General features: G+C 36.4%; 4 protein-coding genes across 6 annotated transcripts; 2 read left to right on the top strand and 2 right to left on the bottom strand.

Annotated features, from left to right (window-relative positions):
• Nucleotides 1-3,702: 3,702 nt before the first annotated feature.
• Nucleotides 3,703-9,574, bottom strand: LOC132798609 (prominin-like protein). Of its 3 annotated transcripts, XM_060810534.1 has the most exons (11): nucleotides 9,207-9,574; nucleotides 9,001-9,151; nucleotides 8,065-8,187; nucleotides 7,817-8,004; nucleotides 7,461-7,625; nucleotides 7,274-7,398; nucleotides 6,871-7,206; nucleotides 5,737-5,816; nucleotides 4,785-5,676; nucleotides 4,238-4,371; nucleotides 3,704-4,160 (listed from the first exon to the last, which is right to left on the bottom strand). In XM_060810534.1, the coding sequence occupies exons 1-11, from the start codon at nucleotides 9,499-9,501 to the stop codon at nucleotides 4,040-4,042; spliced, it is 2,610 nt and encodes an 869-aa protein (XP_060666517.1). In that variant the 5' UTR covers nucleotides 9,502-9,574; the 3' UTR covers nucleotides 3,704-4,039. The 3 variants fall into 3 exon arrangements, 2 of the variants coding, with proteins under 2 accessions (XP_060666518.1, XP_060666517.1); XM_060810535.1 differs by lacking the exons at nucleotides 9,001-9,151; nucleotides 9,207-9,574 and having other exon boundaries at nucleotides 3,703-4,160; nucleotides 7,817-7,987; nucleotides 8,065-8,144; XR_009633955.1 differs by lacking the exons at nucleotides 3,704-4,160; nucleotides 4,238-4,371; nucleotides 4,785-5,676 and having other exon boundaries at nucleotides 6,871-6,967; nucleotides 7,018-7,206.
• Nucleotides 9,575-9,691: 117 nt separating this feature from the next.
• Nucleotides 9,692-10,674, bottom strand: LOC132798344 (uncharacterized). The gene is made up of 4 exons (XM_060810165.1): nucleotides 10,536-10,674; nucleotides 10,310-10,483; nucleotides 10,123-10,259; nucleotides 9,692-10,063 (listed from the first exon to the last, which is right to left on the bottom strand). Exons 1-4 carry the CDS (start codon nucleotides 10,584-10,586, stop codon nucleotides 9,730-9,732), a joined length of 696 nt encoding a protein of 231 aa, XP_060666148.1. The 5' UTR covers nucleotides 10,587-10,674; the 3' UTR covers nucleotides 9,692-9,729.
• A 15-nt stretch (nucleotides 10,675-10,689) lies between these two features.
• On the top strand, nucleotides 10,690-13,151 carry LOC132798343 (uncharacterized). The gene is made up of 3 exons (XM_060810163.1): nucleotides 10,690-11,533; nucleotides 12,333-12,909; nucleotides 12,974-13,151. Exons 1-3 carry the CDS (start codon nucleotides 10,800-10,802, stop codon nucleotides 13,010-13,012), a joined length of 1,350 nt encoding a protein of 449 aa, XP_060666146.1. The 5' UTR covers nucleotides 10,690-10,799; the 3' UTR covers nucleotides 13,013-13,151.
• A 133-nt stretch (nucleotides 13,152-13,284) lies between these two features.
• On the top strand, nucleotides 13,285-20,679 carry LOC132798154 (coiled-coil domain-containing protein 170). The gene is made up of 6 exons (XM_060809907.1): nucleotides 13,285-13,915; nucleotides 15,847-16,132; nucleotides 17,126-17,251; nucleotides 17,317-18,141; nucleotides 19,179-20,051; nucleotides 20,113-20,679. The coding sequence occupies exons 1-6, from the start codon at nucleotides 13,689-13,691 to the stop codon at nucleotides 20,677-20,679; spliced, it is 2,904 nt and encodes a 967-aa protein (XP_060665890.1). The 5' UTR covers nucleotides 13,285-13,688.
• Nucleotides 20,680-21,534: the final 855 nt, after the last annotated feature.

Genomic DNA, 21,534 nt, shown 5'->3' with positions numbered 1-21,534 from the left:
TGTTCGCCTTTTATTTTTTTGTTGTTCGATGAGTGATATGAAACTTGAGCTTTAATTTGTAAGTGCTTTTTATTTTCTTTTGTTGCATTGAGTTGAAGAATAGTATTGGAGAGTGATGAGGTTAGTCTGACGGTTTGACGCCGTATTTAGCGCATTTTTTGTTACTTCTGTCGAGTTGAGACGACAGGATAACAGCAAAGCTTAGAAAGCGATCAACAAAATTGCCAAAAAACCAAAAATCCAAAGCACAGGAGGGACATAATACGAGTACCAAGCTCTGAATGTTAAACGAGTGTGCTCATGACCTTTCTAGCTGTCAAGTACACTCACACACACACATGCACACAGGCATACACGCATGAAGCATTGGCATGCCTGGAAGCATGAAAAAATCCTTGAACGAATTGATGAACCAGGAGTGCAGTAGCCGAAGCTGGGCATTGCAGTCAATTGGCTTCAACAATAACTGGAATAACTGCTACAGCCATGCCATCCATCCTCTCTCACTCTTCACACAATTCCGCTTGGGGTCTCTGATCTGAGCCAAGTCAAACGAGTGCTCTTGTCGGCCATTAGAAGTGCAGTCAAGGCCAGTCAAGTGGGCAAGAATTCTTCTCTGGCAATTTTGAAGAGGCAACCATGACCACAAAAGTTGACTGACATTTTGCAAACTTTGCTGGTTGAATGCACCCCAAAAAGATTCAAGGACGCAAAAGTTATTCATACGCATAGTGGGATAAGCGTTTTTCAAAGATATTTCAATTTATTAATAATAACGTGACATAAATAATATAGTATTTTATAGTAAAATTCAAATTCAATATTTGTAAAACATATATTCTTAATGTATTATGAATAAAATCAATAAACTATATAATTGAAAATGTAAATAAAATAATAACAATTTATGGGAGTGTAATATTATAATAATATTTAAGTTAAGTATACGTTTTCAGGCGTTATCTTTTAACTATCGTTCCACTGTGCATATCTGCTACAAAAGAAGGTCATTGCTTAGAAAATGCAAAAGGAATCTGTAACCGACGAGACTTTTGTCGGCAATAAATTGCAGGAGTTGATTCAAATATATTACAGTTTAACTGAAATTTAATTTTTAAATTTTTTTGCTTTCAAAAATTTAATTACCTATAAAATTGGTAAAAAAAATTATATTTAGATATACAGAACATAATTCCATTTTCTAATTCCTGCCAAAAATGCGAGTAATATTTACATTTTTTGTTTAAGTTTATTTTAAATAAATTAATTTATAAAAAAATATAACATAGTTTATGGATATTGAAAATGCCTAAACATGTTTGTTATTTTAACTCCAAAAATTTAAAAAAAAATGTATAAAAAAATTCAAAAATACTTTCAGTGGAGATAAAGGTAGATTTTATTTATTAATCCTTCAGATATGAAGTTAAATTTTAATATTAATGCGCTTGCATCCCTGTCAAGCAGCCAGAAACAAGAATTTGGCTCATCAATACATACGAAGCATACATAATGTGCAAGCATGCATGTGTGAGTATGTGTATACAGGGCTTCATACGCGCATGTGTGAGTGTGTGTGTGTGTGAAGCAGGAGACGCGTTGATGGCCAGCAACCGACCCTGACAGCAAATTCAATGCAACAACAACAAAGAGTAAATCTCTTGTATGTGTGTGAGTGTGCGAGTTTGTTGTGTGTGTGGCTGTGTGCTGTTTGCTTCTTCGTCTGTTGTCTGTCCCAAACTGTCCGTTTGTCGCATTGTTGTTGAATTCTGCTTCCTCTTCTTCGTTTTGTGTGGGAAAATTCAGGCCGTGGGAATTACATGTGAAATTTCGATGGTGTGCTCGAACAGGCGAACAGCGTGCAAAGCCAGCGACATGGCAAACAGAACCAGGCAACAGAACAGAACAGAGACACACACACACACACACAAACACAAACTATGCTGTGTGCATACTTGCGAGTGACAGAGACGTGGCGAGAGGTGTGTGCACACAAGGAGAGAGAGAGTGAGTGTGAGTGAGAGCGTATCGCAGGCAGGCAGCATAGGCGCAGCATAACCACCACGAACCTGCTCTCTCCTCACAATTGCCATTACCCCAGTCTTCTGTCTGCACTTCTAAGCAGCCAGACAAGGAGAGCAAGCGTCGCATGGAGTAAAGGAGAATGCGCGAAAGCGAGTGCGACTGACTGAGTGAATGAGCAGTGCAGTGCTGTATTATCAGACCTCATCTCGGTCGGCGTGCGAGTGTTGAGCCCTTTGGCTGTGTGCGAGCGAGACAACAGATGGATTGGCATTGGCCCTTTATGTGTTGCAGCTGCTGTTGCTGCTGTGCAACATTTTGCGGCAGCGCACAGATTTTAACGGAACAATTTGCCATGGGCGAACAGCATTTTCAGCCAGTTGCACAATCGCCATGTTGCAAGTTGTGTGTTGCATGTGGCAACAAACACGCACACACATACACATACACATACAACAAGTGATAATAATTTCGAACCTAAGCGATATTTCAGCTAACAAAAGGGCGCTGCCACAATCGAACATGCAACATGCGCTATGCTGCCTGCGGCCATCATTAGGGTAGAAGGTTTCGATTCGATTAGAAACTGCAACAGGCAAGCAGCAAAATGCAGCAAGCACTCAGCCCCAGAGTCAGAACTACAACAGAGCCACAACCACAACAAGAACAAAAACAACAACAACAACAACGACCATAACCACATCCCATTGGAAAACCGGGTCGCAAGCCCTTTTGCTCTTGCGAAACGGCGGCAAGAATTTTTTGTTGTTCTGTTTTTTGTTTCTTTTTTTATTTATAGCCCTGACCAAATGGGATGTGGCAATGAAGAATGCGATAAGTGGACAGCGACAACAGTATGTGGCAAGACAGGAGCAGGTTGCCATCAACCTGTCATCGCTTGCAGAACCTGAAAGCTAAATGCTCTGCACTCAGAAATCCTGTTGATTTTCACATAATTTAATAATCGTAATTTCACTTAGAATATTGAGAGTTCATTCGGCAATCAATAAATTTACTTCTACTAATTGAACTGAACGAAATAACTTACGGATTTTTATTATAAAACGTAATATTACAAAATGTTATTTAAGCGTTTATGAATTACAATACAACAAATTCTTGAGATTGAAATATATTTGAAATTTAAGGGTATCTTCAAAAAATTTAGACATTAATATGCAAATTTAAAGAATATGTTCTATAAAAACAAGTTGATTTGTTAATTAAAACAATTAGTTATAATAATGGAACAAGAAATTTTGCAAAAATGACTTTAAACTAGGAATGCTAAAAATTAGTTGTTTCTTTTTTATGTACTCAGATTAACACTAACGAAAAATAGTTTCTTTTTTTATGTCCACAATTTACTTAACATATATTACAAATTTATTTTTGTTAATTTTATATAGTTACTTATATCATTAAAAGTCGTAAATTTCACTACGTAACAAAATAAGAAAATATTTTTTAAATATTATATATATTTTTTATTTTATACCAATGCAAAAGTAAACGTATCTAAAAATGTAGATAAGTGTAATGTTTAAAAAAAATACAAATATTTTATATTATTAATACACAAGCTAAAATTAATAAGACACTTTGAAAACATATATTTTCTCTACATCGTTTTATTTTTTATGATTTACGAAGCTTCTTGCCTTCTTTCACGAAAAAAGCAAACAAAATATAAAATTGTCAGCAACTTCAGGCATCCGCTATGTAATGAGGCAATTCGCTTTTCCACGTAATTTCATTTTCGACGTCTGGCTGCATTTTCCTACTCCTCATGCCCAACATAAAACTCACAACCAGCTACCGAAGGGAGCCTCGATAAATCAAATTGTTTGGAGCAAGGGTTAAGTTTACCAAATTGAAGTATTATTATTGGTTGTTATTTATTTGGGTTGCAAACACAACTCTGATTTGCATATTCGGAATTCACATATTCTCTTATATCTGCACTTACAACTAAAAATATTCCATAGAAGAAATGAATATTAGTTTCTCTCCGATGTTAATCTTGCTTAGTCTTGCTGTCGACAGTTGGAATATCTATGACTTCAAAATCTCTGTCCTGGCCTCCACTAAGGACAACTGGAGGTGGCACATATGGAGCTCCACTGCAAGTAGGACAGCTGAAAGAGACAGAGAGAGAGAGAGAGAGAGTTTGTGGGTTAAAAAATGATTAGTTTAAAAGCACACATTGACTAACCCATCATGGCGAAGAAGAATAACGACGGGCGTCTTGACGATATGATGTCGATATGGACAGATGAGACAATGTGCCACAAGTAGCAGGGGAAGAAATAGTATTGAACTTAGCAACAATCCAATCCAGAAACCATTCTGTGAAATACAATGGTTATCAAATATTCTTAAATTAAATCTTAAGTTAAGACAACTTTTCAATCTTTAGAATACTTTCTTGCAAGAAGAGCTGCAATCAACGACATGTGAATAAAAATTTCTTAAATTGAATTTTATTTCATAAGATTTGCATAACTTTAAGTTTTATAAAACAATAGTTTTTGGCTTCAATCCACGATTTAGGATTAACAAACTTATTATTTTGATAAAAGTTTATCTATTTATCAACATTTTAATAAGAACACTAAAGAAAATATAAAGAAAAATCTTTATAATAAATTTGATTTCAGATTTTGCTGTGATCAACTTCAACATACATACATACATATTCTAACAGCAATATCAAGAATGATCAATCTATAAATATGTACAGTACTTAATCGAATACTCACAATGGGATCGATCAAATTACGACAAGCGAAGTTAGTCCCACGATCAAGATGATAAATCAATGGACCGCAGGGACCAACCTTATGTTGGATATTCCATTGAGTATGTTGGCGATATTCGCGAATACGATCCTTTAGCGATTCGGTTAGATTTAGGCCAAGTGTGTTGATAATATGAAGGCCACGATATCTGATAAAGTTCTCGCAGCGTTTAATCTGATCATATAGTTTGAGAAGTGTCTCACCAAAAGTGTCTTCCATGTTTAGAATGAGTGCATCGATCTTAGTCGTTGCTTCCCGAATGCCATCGATGCAACGTATAATGTTTGGCTCCTCGTTTTCAATAACTAAAGCATCGGCCATCGCCTTCCAGGGTGTGGCGCATATATGAAGTCGACTGTCGTTGGGGCAAATTACGAATTTATTTATTTGGGCTTCTACCCAATTCCGAACGTTATAGGAAACTTTATAATCAATTGGTGGAATTCGCAAATCTTTGCATAGTGTTTTCGTATATGCTTTTCCAATATAGGGATATAAATCAAATAGCGTATGATTAAGCAATATTATCTCGTGCATAGTTACGATCACAATATCGGAGAGATCACCATCCCATTTTTCCCATTTCACATCGTCAACATCGATGGGTTCGTGTGTGTCATTGGTCAATATACGTTCAATATCATATAACTTGTATTCGTACAGCAAATCATATATATGCTGATCGGGCCGACATGCACTTATCTTATCCACCGTTCGCAACGATCTTCTTTCGTAATCACCCAAACTATCTAGGCGACGACAGACTGCTTGATATGTCACCATGCCGAGGATATAATAGTACAATCCCATCACCGTTATGAATGTGAACACACAAAATATCATTATAATGGCCCTGAAAAGTTAAAAAAAAGTTCTACATTAAGTTCGATCAAAAAGATCACGCTTTACTCACAGTATCAGGCAATAAGATCCAGCGTTGTTTCGTCGAACGCACAAACCAAAGAGCAAACCGAATATCAATGCGGTTATTATCTGTAAAATGTTGCAAACAAACTAGTGAGATAGTCGAATAATGGCAAAATTAGGCGGTAATATTAAAACCAAATTAATATACCGAAATGTATATTTGGTGTATTGATATACTATTTCATTCAAAATATACCATACAGGACAAATGATACCGAAAAATACCGAATTCATATGTGGTATATTGCTATAATATTTCATTAAAAATATACCATACAGGACAAAAGATACCGAAAAATATCGAAATGTATATTTGGTATAATGCTATACTATTTCATTCAAAATATACCATACAGGACAAAGGATACCGAAAAATACCGAATTCATATTTGGTATATTGCTATAATATTTCATTAAAAATATACCATACAGGACAAAAGATACCGAAAAATATCGAAATGTATATTTGGTATAATGCTATACTATTTCATTCAAAATATACCATACAGAACAAAGGATACCGAAAAATACCGAATTCATATTTGGTATATTGCTATAATATTTCATTAAAAATATACCATACAGGACAAAAGATACCGAAAAATATCGAAGTGTATATTTGGTATAATGCTATACTATATGATACCGAAAAATACCGAATTCATATTTGGTATATTGCTATAATATTTCATTAAAAATATACCATACATGACAAACGATACCGAAAAATATCGAAATGTATATTTGGTATAATGCTATAATATTTCTTTCAAAATATACCATACAGGACAAAAGATATCGAAATGTATATTTTAGTATAATGCTATACTAATACCATCCAGTATAAAAAATACCAGATCACTTCGTTTGTGCTTCCGAAAATTGAGCAATAAGTATTTTTCCAGTCATTTAAAAGCATATAACTTATTTCAATAGGTTGCATATTTACCATTAAATCTCATTAAATTTATTACTTTGCTTGTTTAGTATTTATTTTATTTATTTAATTTTGTTAATTTCTTTAAATCAAGAAAATATCGACTACCACTCATGAAAAGTTGCTTTATTTACATTTTTGTTCTTTCAAGACACCTTTTCTGAGTAATTTCAAAGGACTTACCAAAAATAACATAAGGCAAGCAATGCTGCCATATACTAGGTAATCAACTCCCATTTTCTCGTGAATATCTTCAAATGTGTCTGCTGCATTTCGGTCTCTGTAATCAATATCACTAATTACAGCTTCGATGAGATCATTTAAATATACATATTCGTCCTTCATATTGGATTCCGCATTTTCAATTATGGCCATGATGGGTGGCCGAATAGGAGCAATCGCCTCTTTGATTGTGATTTCAATCTCACTTAATCGGCGAAGTCCGTCTTCAGCAATTTCAGCTAAATTCTTATCGATGGCAGCTTCTACGGGACCAATAAAAACTGTCGTGTTTGGCATCTAGTGATAAGTAAATTTGCATGTCATTTGCAATGTTTTTGTTTTTGATAAATCATCAAATGCTTACGTCATCCACATGCAGACAATGCGAGGTATCCAATCTCATGAATGCCTGCAGATATTTGGCACACTTATCCACTTTGCAGAGAGTAAGCATACTGAAAATGAGATCTCGCTTCACTCCACGCCAGCCTATTTGTGATAAGGAATTACATATTTAGATATATTTGGAATGTAAGTTTTAAATCATTTACTATCTCGATGTAATGATCCAATGAAACGCAAGTATTTCTCGTAATTTTCAAGTGTCCTCAGTAGTCGAAGCACCGCTTCCATATTCTTTAATATTCTCTCCAATTCGACGAGAGCATTTGCACCACTTGTATCGGCTAATTCCAGGAGCACATGCTTATGAGCATCTTGAAGTCGGAAATTTCGGAAGAGTAAAAAACCAAAAATGGAAAAATTAAAAAAGTATTATATAATTATAAAGCAAACAAAGCAAACAATTAAAAAGACTATATACAAAAATAAATAATAAATAAATATGAGATATAAGCGATCTTAAATATATGGTATATTTTAAAGTATACTTATGGACATTTCATACTATCTATCTCTTCACTAATATGTTTTGCCAATCTCTCAAAATTGTGAAGCATCAAAAATCGCAGATGCTGTGAGACGTCCGCTAAATAGATGCAAGTATCCCTGGAGCCCTCACGCATTCTCTGGTAGCTATATCCAATATTTCGAGACATCTGCTTAAGGCTGAGCAGCGCTAGAATAAATGCCAGCCTAAGAATAAGTCAGTACAATTAAATCACACGACTCTTCATGCATTAATACGTGACTTACACTAGTCCGAGGATAAGAAAAAATAGTAAAATACTGCACAATGATCGTCGCCACTTGAGGGTTTTATCGCAAGGCGCACAGGTTTTTTTGCATCGACAGCAGCAGAAGCAGAAGTAAATCATTCTATCGAATTAATAATAATAATTTTGGTTTATCTTAACATTTTTAAATTAAAAAGTAAGAAAACAACAGTCCAGTTTTCTCGACTTTTAGATACTCGCTACCCATTTTGATGTAATAGAAAAATCGTGCGGTATTCCTTTTAAAATACATATACCAAACTAATATACCGCAAACGTACTAAAAATATACCAATGATTATATTTGGTATATTGCTATAGTACTGCCTTCAAAATATACCATACAGTGCAACATATGCCAGATAAGTAGGCGTTTTTGGTCATACTAAAGTCTTTCATTAATACCAAAAATCGACTCTAGCTCGATCGATTTTCGAAGGTGGGTGTGGCAAAAATTTTAAACAAAGTTGATTAGCGTGCAAACGTAATAAATGATGTCGAAAATTATAGCTCTATCTCTTATAATCTCTGAGATCGAGATCTTCATACGGGCAGACGGACAGACAGACAGACGGACGGTCATGGCTAGATCGTTTTGGCTGTTGACACTGATCAACAATATATAAACTTTATAGGGTAGTGGATGCCTCCTTATGCCTGGAGGCACAAAGTTATAATATACTTCTATGGGTAGGGGGTATAAAAATGACATAAAAGTAATAACTTTATGAAATCGTAGAGATAATAATATTAAGTTATCAATTGAATGAATCTTACTTATTTAAATAAATATAAAAATTTAGTCTTAATTTAATTGTTTAATGCAGATAATTGCATTGTTTTTTGCACTTGCACTTATCAACATTACACAGCAGATTTCATAGTTTTAAGATATTTTTTTCATCATATTACTTACGCAACAAATGGCATAATGATTGCAAGTAAACACAGAGGAAGCAGCCAAAGTAGAATTAACAAGTTGTTCTCTTGCAGCAGTTTGAGCCAATCATTTTCCTCAAATTTTCTGCCCAGGTTAAAGGCGGATTTATTTGTATGCACAACATAGTCTATATTGAACATTTTGAATGGAAAGTGAATCGACTGTATTATCATTCAACATACCTGGCAGCATGTACGATGCATTATCGGGATGCAGAAAATTGAAGAGTTCATGGGTTAAGTTGTAAACTGATGCCATTCCTAATGAGCGAAAGGGTCGTGCTTCGATGAAGCGAACTCGTGACACGTACTCCTCATATTTGATCTCAGGAAAATGAGCTTGACCCAACAGATCGTCAACCGGGTGATAGTCCCCATACTCAAAATCGTCTTCAGTAGTGGATTCACCCACAACATTGGAGAAAGCATTCAATGTGATTAGAATAAAGGCAAAGCTGATCATTATTTGTCTTTTCATTGTTCACTCGCCAGCACATTTATTGACTTTCTTTATTTATTTTTTTTTATTTATTTATTTTTGATGTTTATTGTATTGTGTTGGTTTTTTGTTTGTTGCGTATACTAAAAAGTAACAGTTAAGTCAGAAGCTCCCTTGATGAACCCATAAAACTTGCATCAAATATATATATGAAATTATCAAAATTCGCGATCCAAGCTTGTTTGCATTTTTATTGTTGGGTTTCAATCAATGATAGATGTTATCAAGAAGTATTGTTGTATATTTGTGAAAATAAATTTGGTGTAGCGGATACTGGGGAATCATGTATTCCATGCGTTGATGACGCTTCAATGCGCATTCAAGATACTTGCGACTCGAGTTCATCTTTCTGGTGTGACATTCTTCTGATCTGCCTTGAATGTAGAGAATTTTGCGAAGCTCCCAAAAATACTTACGCCCTTGTTGTTCGATATAATAAGATCTAAAATTACTTATCACTTGTGTTTTAAGCCATCTCAAGACCCTTGGCTGATTGTAAATGGTCGATTTACCGAAACACACCGTGGACAATTTGCCAGTGCTATCAAATAGTTATTAATGTAACATATACATATAATTTAGACAGTGTTCCATACATACTTTGGATAGTAGTTAGTATCTTTTGCTGGAAGCTGAAAACCAAGCCTCCTAATTAGCCCATCACTGGGTTGAGTTATTCCCGGGGTTAAATGAGCATTATCGAATTTACGCAAATCCTTTTTCTCGAACACGCTCGGCTATATTTTAAACATAAAGTTCATGTATTCATATTAATTAAAAAATATACCTGTAATGTAGATTTCAATTTAAAACGCTCGTCATTCTTGAGTTTTCTTTCCATTGTGGTCAGATAGTTATTTCGCAAATTCTGCTGATTTAGAAACCATTTGTGCTTAGGAACAACTTCTGTTTTGGGTATTATTCGTATTGGCGATCCCTCCGATTTGGCCAGCATTATAAACTACAAAAAAGTGATTGAAATAAATATAGTTCTCTGTGTTGCATTCACTTACAATTAAAAGTACACTTGTTCTGAGATAATTAAAACCCTTTTGCTGTGGCATTTTTGTACGCAAAAAGTAAATGCAAAATAAATTGCTGTAGTTGTATTTATTTTTTTTTGTATAGTTTTCTTTGTGTAATATTTTGGCAATTAAATGTCATGTGAAATAAATCTCTTAAATTCATGGAACTAAACTTCAATTCAGTAAATAAATTTTCAAAAAAAAGAACACAATTAACACATTAAGAAAAATACTAAAAAAATAACACACAAAATGGAGGAGGTAGAGCAGGAGGAGGAAGATCTTATGCTTGAGACGGAGACAGAATCAGATCTATCGCTGTCGAATAAAGATATCAATTATGAAGATTATGGCATTACATTTCCATTGCCACCGCATACCGATGAATCGATATGTCGCGATGAGTTTCTCCAACGGCTTTTCGTCAATTGTCCTTTAGATGAGAGATATTCAAAGAGTCTCACAAGGCAAAGCAAACGATCGATGTCATATCGATCGCGTTCCACAATTGGCCGAGGTGGCAACATGGAGGCATTTGCTCTAATGCGCCTAAGGGCTGCAGCTCCTATTGCAACATCAGACGATGAGAGTGTCAAGAGCGACAAAAGACTCGAGACGAGAAAAATGATGAGCAGCCAAGAGAGAAGGGTCATCTATAAGTTTATTCTGTTGCGATTTCAACGTGCTGCCGTTGAGTATTTGTCGGTTCGTTTGAAGAAACGCTTGGAGATAATCGCGAATGTTTGGACAGCTGACACAACCGAAATACCCTACAATCTCTTTAGGTGGTCGGAAAGTTTCTTTTTGCACCGCACCACGGTTAATCATCTGTATTTGGATGTGTTAACCATGGAGAATGATATCACCGAACTCAATTGCAGTAAGTTTGCCACTGATGTGAGTGAGATCATCGGCATACTGGATGTGATCAGGGAGGATGTGCGCGAAGATCGAGATTACTGCAAAAGCTCCTTGAAATTGATGGAGTAAGCTATTGTTTTTTATACCCGCTACCCATAGGGTAGAAGGGTATTATAACTTTGTGCCGGTAGGAAATGTATGTAACAGGTAGAAGGAGACATCTCCGACCCTATAAAGTGTATATATTCTTGATCAGCGTCAACAGCCGAGACGATCTCGCCATGTCCGTCTGTCCGTCTGTCGGTATGAACACCTAGATCTCAGAGACTATAAGAGATAGAACTATAATTTTTTTTCGACAGCATTTGTTATGTTTGCACGCATATCAAGTTTGTTTCAAATTTTTGCCACGCCCCCTTCCGCCCCCACAAATTAAAAAAAAAATCGAATAACAAGCGTAATTTTAAAGCTAGAGCTACGAATTTTGGTGTATACTATAACTACTATAGTAGTTATGATTCCTGAGAATTTGGTTGTCGAAGTTATTAAAGAAATACTTTTGTATGGGCAAAAACGTCTACTTACTAGGGGTCTGAGTTGCTTTGGCTGATAATCTGGTATATTGTGCCGTCTATGGTATATTTTGAATGCGGTACTATATCAATATACCAAATACGGTATATTTTTAGTATTTTTGCAGTATATTCGGTATATTTTGAGAATAATACCGCAAAATATATTACTTTTATCAAAAATGGGTAACGGGTATCTCACAGTCGAGTACACTCGACTGTAGCTTTCTTACTTGTTTATTATTAACAAACATAATCGCGATTAAACTCAATACTTATTTAATTTTCCAAATTTAGGACTACAGTTATTTGAATTTCTTTTAAAGATGTAATTAATTAAAATAATTTTTAGGGACATGAACTTTGAAGTGCATGCCACGTGGATAAAAGAGCTTGAGATGCTTCGCGGGGAGAAGGAACGATATGAAAGAGACTCGATAGTTCGGCCTCGCAGTGATTCGCAGACACATGTCAGCCTGCGCTTCGCCCCTGACGATCTATCCGAAGCTTTATTGCCCATCGAGAGACGATATCGCCTCAATTGGCTACGCAGCGCTGGAGATCAGCATTTGATGCGCATACAGGGCAAAGAGAAGGCGCTGCAAGATGAACTCGATAATCTGAAGCTGTTGATCAGGGAGAATGGCACAGCTTGTGATTCACGAGAGTTTGTTTACCAGCTGGAGATTGAGAAGTATCGCGTTGCGATTGCTACTTGGGAGGAGAAACTTGAGATTGGTATGGAACAATTGGAGTTGAAGGGGAACATAACACGAAATCTATTGGGAAAGGCCAAGGATGATCTAAAGTTCTATAGGGAACGTGTGGAAATGTTTAAGCAAAGAGTGGCCGAAGTGTTGCTGCTCGAAGAGACGGAGGAGGAGGAAGAAAGGAATGGATTGCGAAAAGGTTACTCCGTTAAGCTGGCTGTGAGTTCCATTTCCTAATCTAATATTTTGACTTTTCTTTTTAATTGGACTCTTAAACACACAGTCTCCGCCAAAGAAGAGGAATTCGAAAAAGAAGAAGTAGCATCGTATTTACAACTCATAAATTGTCCGTATTACGTATACCAACACACAGAGGTTGGCAACACAGTTCTGATGAGTGTGCTGTCAGTCAGAACTGTGTTGGCAACCGAAACAAACCAATAAACCAATAATGGAACTTAAAATACAACGAAAGGATTCGTTGATTTGCCAAAAGTCATTGCTAAGCCAAACAACTAAAACTCGAACTCGAACTCTCCGAACTTTGATCAAACATTTACATTCCGCACAAATTTTGAAAATGGGGGAAAAAGAAAATGCCGCCAGACAGCGACAGCGACAATGAAATTATGCTGAAAACCGATTTGCCTGATTGCCTGCCTGGCGGAAGCTTGCAGCCGTTATCCTGTCGATACCCTGTACAGTGTACACATTGTAGATGGGTAGCCTGAACATTCATTTATGTTTGCTTTAGTTTTTGCCGTGGTAACGCCTTCACATGTTCACGTGTTTAGATTTTTTGGGTTCGATGCATTTTGGTTAACGTGATTGTGATGTGCTTGGCAACAGGCAAGCGCTGCGCGTTTAGACCGCTTCGTGTTGCCAACAACAAAATAGTATGACTTGCCACATCAACGGTGCTGCAATCGAGTGCGAGAGATACCGAGTTTTAGTTGCTTTAAAAGTACCTCACATTATATTCAGTTGCTGTTGTTGCAATGCCAGCGAATCTGCGACCCGCCACCAATGGCGATACCCCAGAGGATTGGCATGTCTTTGAGCTCTTATGCAGCAATTCGACATTGCCATCGCCATTGCCAATGTCAACAGCACCGCCCATCGCCTCCACCTCCATCTCCACCTCCACATCCGCCTGTTATGCTCCTCTTTCGAAGGCGGTAAGTTGCCGCGATATCTTCGACTGTCATATTAATGTTAATGCTGCTCGCTGATTGTCTAAAATTAGTGTTACGACTTCCATGCAAATCGTGTGACAAATTGCCATATACCAGGCAGCATAATGCCAGTTGTAATAACCCATCAAACCAAAGATTTATGCATGTGTGTGTGTGTGTACAATATCTTGCCATATATTTTGGTTATACTCAGTTGGTTATGAACTTGAATCAGTCATTGCCAAGTTGTTTACTAAAAACTTGTGAATAGAAAGCATTCCATTATTTTGAATATTTTGTAAAGTGGTTCGAAATTGAAAAGTTTTGTTGACTTTTTAATTTTAAGCAAAATATTTCAAATATTTATTTAAAAACAAAAAATATTCAAAAGAATTCTTTATGTTCTATGCCAATTTGTTTTAAATTGTGAATGTTTATTAGCTTGTTTTTGTTTTCGCATCTTCATATTATAAATATTTTATTATTTTTTATTTTATTATGTAAAATCTAGTATTAAATGATTATTTAATTATACTGTAAAGAGAGTACTAAATATTTTGTATTTTTTATTAAAAATAAAAGGGCACTTTTAAATTCATTATTATTTCCATATAACTTATTTTATTTCATAGGATAGGATATTGAATTTTCGGCAACAGTTCGAGTAATATTGAGCATGGTACATAAATATAGAATTATTCACTAGGCTGCTTATCAACAAGAGTCGAATATCACCTTTGTTTCTTTTTTAGTGTGAAATTTATGCGGTTGTTAGGGACTTAAATGCTTTGTTATTATTGTTGTTATTGTTTTGGGCCTGGGCAAGTTGTGATAGTTTTTATGCGATTTATACGTAGAACAAGTGCACAGTGGTTGGAAATTTCGCATTGTGATACTTTAAGGATGAATTAATGGCATATATTTTATGTAAAAAAAAAAAATTTGTATAATATATTTAAACAGAAATAATAATGATAGATTTTTATTCATTTTGTTATAAGTAAATATAAAATGTATTACATATTTGGTAATGAGGAATTAATTTTTAATATATTATAATATTATATAAATATATAGTATGTACATATGTGTAAAGGTTACTTTGGCTGACAATTTGGTATATTTTGCACTCTATGGTATATTTTAAAACGTATGCTGTCAATATACCAAAAAAAAAAACAGCCTTCGACATGTTTCAGTATTTTATCGGTATATTTATAATAATATTAGTATATTAATTTGGTATATTTTAGCAACACACGACTGTAGATTTCTTACTTGTTTTTAAATTTGATGAAGTGCGATATTATCTAAATATACTATATAACATATTGTTGGCTGATGTGTTATCCTAATTTGTCTCAAGTCCTTTTCTTAATTCCCAAGTCATTATATATCTAATTCTTTGAATTAACTATATTCAAGATGAAATTGATTTTATTTAATACTCATTTTATTTAATAGATTATTTCTTTCAATATCGATTAGAAACTTGTGCTGAACTGTTTTCAAATTCAATTTTCTCAGACCCTTCCTTCTCCCCCCCGAATCTGTAATGCGTTTGCAATTATAACCAATTTGTAGTTGTTGTTCTGCATGTTCATTACTCACTGTGCATGTGCAGCTTTTAGACTGAGCTACCTCATAGAGAAAGTTCTTTACACACACACACTCCCCTCGACTCGGTTGTGATGTGCGTGCGTTCGCATGAATTGCAGTTGAGACCCTCGTTGAGCTCGGTGTTGGTGCCATGTGAATGACCCAAATAACGGCAAACAAACCGGAGAAAAGAACTCTACTGATAAAAGTTGCCAAAGTGCAAATGTAAATCGGTTTAGCAGGGAGCTAAAAACTGTTTTCCTTTCCTTGTCCTGCCCATTGCCATTGAGCTCGTTTCCTTTGTGAGCATAATTTGCATAGAGTTCGTAGTTGTGTTCGTAGTCATTGTTATAATCATAGCTTGTGTGATGTTATGTTGAAGTAAATTCCCTTTTGGCATGCCTGGTTACCGAGCTTCGAGCTGCCTGATTCGAATGCGAGGCAAGTTGTTTAGGCTGTTGCCTGGTGGCAAGTTGCAAGTGGCATGTGGCAGGTGGCAGGCTACAGTTCAATTCAGTTGCTGTGCAGCGCTTCGCTGGAATAGTTCAGTGCTTCATTCTTTTCGGGATTTCGGGATTTACTGCGGCTCAATTATGCCAAGCGATAATCATTTGCATCATCATCATTTGGGTCTCAGTGGTGGACTGTCGCCACATCATCATCATTTGGTTAGAAACTCCAGTTTGGATTTGTTACAACCCAAAATTGAATAATATGTTGCTGAGTATATTTTTATTGTTTTCTATATTTGTGATTTTCAATGCAACTTCCTTTTAAAATTTTAGGGAATTGTGAAATTAATTGCATATATTTTTGATAATTGAATAAATTTTGAAAGCTTGAACAATAGTAATTGAATTTAAATTGTATTTTATTGTTTTTATAGTTCTTATTTCAATAGTTTTTATTATTTTTTATATTTTTGCTTTTGCATAGAACTCATTTTTTAAATTTGTGTAAGTCGTGAATTTAAAATTTAAAGTCTAAGTTTGCAAAAGGCTATTTAAGCTATAAAAATGAATGTAATTTAATTATTTATTTGAGTGTTTCTAAGTGGTAATCTTTTTTTGCATGTTATTATTAAGGTGGCTTTCAAATGTAATTTATATTTTAATAATTACTCCTAGCTTATTTTTGATTATTTATATTTGAATTGTATTTATTATTTTTTCCATTTGATAGCAAATTCTTCATTATTTATTTTTCTATGATTTCATTTGTGATTATTTTTATTACTGCATTTACTATTTTGATCAATAATATTGTGAATGTTTGTTTAAATTATAATAATACATTTTATTTATTTTACATGCATAATATTTAAACATAACAGCGTTTTAAGTGTTTTTCTAGTTTATGTCTAGTATTAAAATTTTTTTTCTAGATGTTTAATTAGGTTTTTTTTGTTTATTTCTGTTAATGCCAATGTTAATGTTGTTTAAATTTCAATACTACATATTATTTGTTTTACATGCTTTTAAATTGATAAACATATTATAATTTTTAGATTATTTCAACTTATTTTTGTATTTACTTTTTAGTGTTTTTCTATTTGTTTTATAGAAAAATGCTGTGATAAATTTAATTTTATTGATAGAAGTGTATTTGTTTGTTTTGTGATTTAGTTGTTTAGCCCCTTCTAACTCTTCTTCTTTCTATAGCTGGATAATTCTTGTGGCAATGCGGGCATCACAGTGACAGAGCATCATCATGGCATTGATATGACAACGACACTACGAAGCGAATTGGCTGCGTTGTCCTACAAAAAGGAGCGACTGACCAGTGAGGTAAATCTTAAAAGTATATTTAAATCTGGACTCCACTCTACTTAATACTTGATGCCCCTTTGCAGCTTTCGGAGACACGCAGCGCGCTGTGCAGCAAGGAGTCCGATGTGGAGAATTTGCGTGCTCAGGCGGCGCGACAAACGGCGTTAATTGGATCGCTGCAAGGACGTCTGCAGGCATCGGAGAGTCGGGAGCAGGCGGTGCAAGCACGTTGCGATGCCACCATACAGACGGTGCAGCGAGAGAAACGCGCCTCGGATGAACGCAACAAGGAACTCCTCTGCCGCATACAGCATCTGGAGGGAGCTGCGGCCAGTGAGGAATCGCACAAGGAACAGGCCAAGGCGCAACTACATGATCTGTTGCGTCGCCTCAGCGTTTGCCTTGGCATGGATGTGTGCGAGAACAATACAAACAGTCATGCCACACCCGAGTGTGTTGTCTCGCGGGCCGAGGAGGTGATGATTGAGTTGCAGCGTGCCAAGGCAAAGGTCAGCTCCACTTGTGACACGCTCAGCTCGTGTGAGAACGAACTCTTGAATCTCAAGTCGTTGGCCAACATTGAGAAGCAACGTTTGAGCGCTCAGCTCGATGGCGCTGGCAATCATAATCATGAGCTCGAGGGTCGGTGTCGACAGTATGAACGAGATCTGCAATTGCAACGCGATCGCCTCACAGAGTCCGAGATCAATGGCGAGAAAATGAAGGAGGAGCTGCGTGGCTTCGAGTCGCGTTGCCATCGCTTGCAGAACAACTTGGATCGCATTCAAGCGGATCGCTTGCAGTTCCTGCGTGGCCTCAGCAATCTCCTCAATGTCCCCGAACCCTGCGAGACGCTGATCAAGGACAAGCTGCGCGAACTTCTCGCCGAGAATCAGGCCATGCATGCGGTAAGAAAATCACAAATGGTTTAATAGAAAGAGAAAGCTTTCTCGCAAAAAAAATGTTTAAGTTGTTAGAAAACGTTCGTTAGAATACATTTTTAGCCATGGAGGACTTAATAGAATGTAAAAATTATAAAAACGATCTGAGCATAAAATAAGCTTGAAAGTATATTTATATTTTTGAATTTCTTCTATTATGTGTTCTTTACAAATCAATTTTTTATGTTTCTTACATAATTTTTCTTTTTTTAGTATTTTTACTTTGTAATAAAATTCCAAGAACACAACAACATTTTCATTTTGAACATAAAGTGAAAAAATCCTTATTAATATTTACTCTATAATTTGTGCTTTTTAAACTGATTTTTTTTTCTAAATATATAATTTTTTGTATTTTGAAGCAATTTTTGTACAAAAATAACTACAGTATTTATGATTCCTGAAAGTTGTGATCAAATAAAAAGTAGTAGAAGTTATTTAAGTAATACTTTTGTATGAAATCGGGTGTTAGTTGTTTTAGCCAGTTAGGTATATCTTGTACTCTATGGTATATTTTCTATCAATATACCAAATGTAGATTTTGTTTTACTTAAACATATTTGAAGTATTATTACTATTATTTAAAGGTTAGTTATAATTAAAATTAATACTAACACTAACACAATGGCAGCTTTATTTGAAGAATATTAAGTTAGTATATTATAAAAATTGAAAATGTGTAGTGGGTAACTCACAGTCGAGCACACTCGACTGTAGCTTTCTTTCTTATAACCTGTTTTTTAAGTTCATTGTTTAATAACTAGGAAATAAATCAGACATATGTAAGTTAGATCACATATTTGGGAATTTAATTAATATATATATTATTTCTTTCCAAGTTTAATTATTTATTTATTTAAATGTTAATTAAAATACCAAAAAAATATAATAACTAAAAGAAGGGAGTGCTAGCTGCTAAGGCCATCGACTCTCAAAGTTTTATTGCGAATGAATTAGTTGATTCAATCATTTCACTTCTAACTCTTCATTATTTTCTGCTGCAGCAAATGCACTCGCTGCGCGATCAGCTGAGCAATGAGCACGAGAAGTTCAAGGAGACGCAAGAGTCCGCCGAGTGTCGCCTGCGCACGGGGGAGGCACAGAAATGCGAGCTATCCGAGCGCCTGGAGAAGTGCCACGCCGAGATTCATACGCTGCGCAAGGAGCACATGGGTCTCTCCGAGTATCTGCAGCGTTTAGCCGCCGCACTCAGCTGGAGTGAATGCTCAGAGCCGCCAGCTCTTGGCGCCGACACCAATCTGATGGCTGACAATTTGCTGGAACGGGCCGAGCGTCTGGCAGCGCACTGCGAACACGAGGTGTCGCATCATCATGCGGGTGGGGAGAAGAGCTGTTGCGATCACCATCATCATCATCATGGACAGGGCAAGCTGCGACGCGAACGCTCCTGCCACGATATACCGCTGAAGGAGAGCAGCAGCGTTTACAATTTGCAGCGTCGTGTTCGAGTGCTGCGCGAACAGGTGCAACGACGTGATCTCCATTTGGAGTTGCTGCGTCGCAAGCTGGCCATCATTGAGGATGGGGCACGTGGCAAGTGCATGTTGCAGGGTGAACGCGATGAGGCCGTGTGTCGGGCCAAAAAGGCGGCCAAACAGGTGGACAAACTGACCACACAACTGGCGGATGCCCGTGGCCAGATAGCTGAGGTGAAAGCGCAGCTGGCCGAGGCTGTGGAGTATAAGATCACATCGCTGGAGCGTGCACGCAAGATCGATGAGCTGACCACACAGATCTGTGATCTGGAGGATGGGAAGACACGCATGCTATCGCAGTTGAATGCCATGAAGGAGCGCATGAAATCGTCCTGCGAATCCAATCAGAATCGTCGCTGTCGCGATGAGGCGTTGATCAATGTAAGTCAAGTCAAAAATATTAAAATAAATTCAATCAATTAATGATTCCCATTCCCAATAGTCTCTGCGTGATGATGTCAGTCGCTTGAGCGCTCAGCTGTCCGATGCCAATCAGCGACTATCGCATTTGCAATCCTTCCGCACTTCGGTCGCTCGCACTTTGCATTTACGCGATTTACCCGAAACGGATCTTTTGCATCGCCTGCAGGCACTCTGCTCTGCCCATCAGGAGTTCACGCTGCTCTCGAAACGCTATGAGACTGCCTCGCCTGTCGGTGATCATCCGTGTCCACGTTACGATGATCCTGTGCCGCCCTCGAGTCACTGTCGTCCCCCACGTGACCTGAGTCCGCCGGCTGCACATCATCACACCTCTGCTAGTCACAATCACTCATCACACACTTTGTCGCATTCACATTCGCATGGTCATGCCATTTCTCATTCCCATTCGATGCATGGCCGTCATCATCAGCGACAGCGTAGCAAGAGTCGCGATAAGCGTTTGCATGACGAGTGCTTCGATTCGGATGTGCATCGTTTGCATCATGGCTGCAAGGATCAACTGTTGGCCAACAATTCTGGGGGCAGTTGCGATGAGGATTATGACTTTAAGAGCAAATACTGCTGAGCGTTAGAGTTGCAGTATAGTATTTCAGTGCATTAACCAGTTTTTGTAAGCATTTTCGAAATAAACTCGTCGATTAAAACTTATTCTCTTTACGGTATTGGGGAATTAACAAAAATTATTTCAGTTATGTAAATTTGAATGTTGAATATTGAATCAATTGATATTTAAATTGAATGAATTTGCAAATTCAATAAAAATACGATTCTTCAATTAGTTGTTCCTTTTAAATGCAAATTAATAGTTAAAGTTAAATTATTAATAGTTAAATTTTTAACTTTTTGGAATAAATATATTTTTTATTTTAATTTTTTTTTTCATATTTGAAATTAAATAAATTGAACTACATTTATTTTCTTTGTCGTGCGTATACTTGACATTTTCGCTTTTCTCCTTTTTATTATGCACAACTTCACCAAACAGTGCCTAGATGGCGCCACTAAAATGTGGTGTGTGTCTTTGCTAAATGTGGACATTGCCTTGCTTGCTTCCCACAGCAAAGCCGTGCATGCTGCAAAGCTGACTGCTATAAAACTCATGCGTTAAATTCAAATCGCTGCTGCTGGAGGAAGACTCAAACTAATTGCTTCTGCGATTTTTTCGAATGGCATATAAATCAAATACGCAACGCTGCCGGTTTTCAGTTTATCGAAGCTGACAGTTGTCGGTGGCGCTAGCATATGTGCAATTAATCAAAAATCGCAGTACAACAATTTTCGTTTTATTTGTGGTTGTTGCTGCCGCCAATCAAGATGCATAATTTTTGCATGTTTAAGCGACAGCAAATGGCAAAATTGCACAACGGGGCAGGCGCACGTGAGGCAGGCAGCAAGCGAAGCAAGCACAGACGTGGCACCA

This window comes from Drosophila nasuta, chromosome 2L (assembly GCF_023558535.2).
Source record: "Drosophila nasuta strain 15112-1781.00 chromosome 2L, ASM2355853v1, whole genome shotgun sequence".
Taxonomy (NCBI): Eukaryota; Metazoa; Arthropoda; class Insecta; order Diptera; family Drosophilidae; genus Drosophila; species Drosophila nasuta.
This window is presented reverse-complemented; position numbering and strand designations above follow the sequence as displayed.

Coding starts and splice junctions, on each gene's coding strand:
- LOC132798609 (XM_060810534.1), bottom strand. CDS start 9,501: ATGAAAAGACAAATAATGATCAGCTTTGCCTTTATTCTAATCACATTG. Junction 5,817..6,870: donor CTTGCCTTATGTTATTTTTG/GTAAGTCCTTTG, acceptor AACATTTTACAG/ATAATAACCGCATTGATATT. Junction 4,161..4,237: donor ATTCTTCTTCGCCATGATGG/GTTAGTCAATGT, acceptor TGTCTCTTTCAG/CTGTCCTACTTGCAGTGGAG.
- LOC132798344 (XM_060810165.1), bottom strand. CDS start 10,586: ATGCCACAGCAAAAGGGTTTTAATTATCTCAGAACAAGTGTACTTTTA. Junction 10,484..10,535: donor GAACAAGTGTACTTTTAATT/GTAAGTGAATGC, acceptor ACTTTTTTGTAG/TTTATAATGCTGGCCAAATC. Junction 10,260..10,309: donor AATTGAAATCTACATTACAG/GTATATTTTTTA, acceptor TTTAAAATATAG/CCGAGCGTGTTCGAGAAAAA.
- LOC132798343 (XM_060810163.1), top strand. CDS start 10,800: ATGGAGGAGGTAGAGCAGGAGGAGGAAGATCTTATGCTTGAGACGGAG. Junction 11,534..12,332: donor AGCTCCTTGAAATTGATGGA/GTAAGCTATTGT, acceptor AATAATTTTTAG/GGACATGAACTTTGAAGTGC. Junction 12,910..12,973: donor GTTACTCCGTTAAGCTGGCT/GTGAGTTCCATT, acceptor TTAAACACACAG/TCTCCGCCAAAGAAGAGGAA.
- LOC132798154 (XM_060809907.1), top strand. CDS start 13,689: ATGCCAGCGAATCTGCGACCCGCCACCAATGGCGATACCCCAGAGGAT. Junction 13,916..15,846: donor CATATTAATGTTAATGCTGC/TCGCTGATTGTC, acceptor GTTATGTTGAAG/TAAATTCCCTTTTGGCATGC. Junction 17,252..17,316: donor AGGAGCGACTGACCAGTGAG/GTAAATCTTAAA, acceptor GCCCCTTTGCAG/CTTTCGGAGACACGCAGCGC.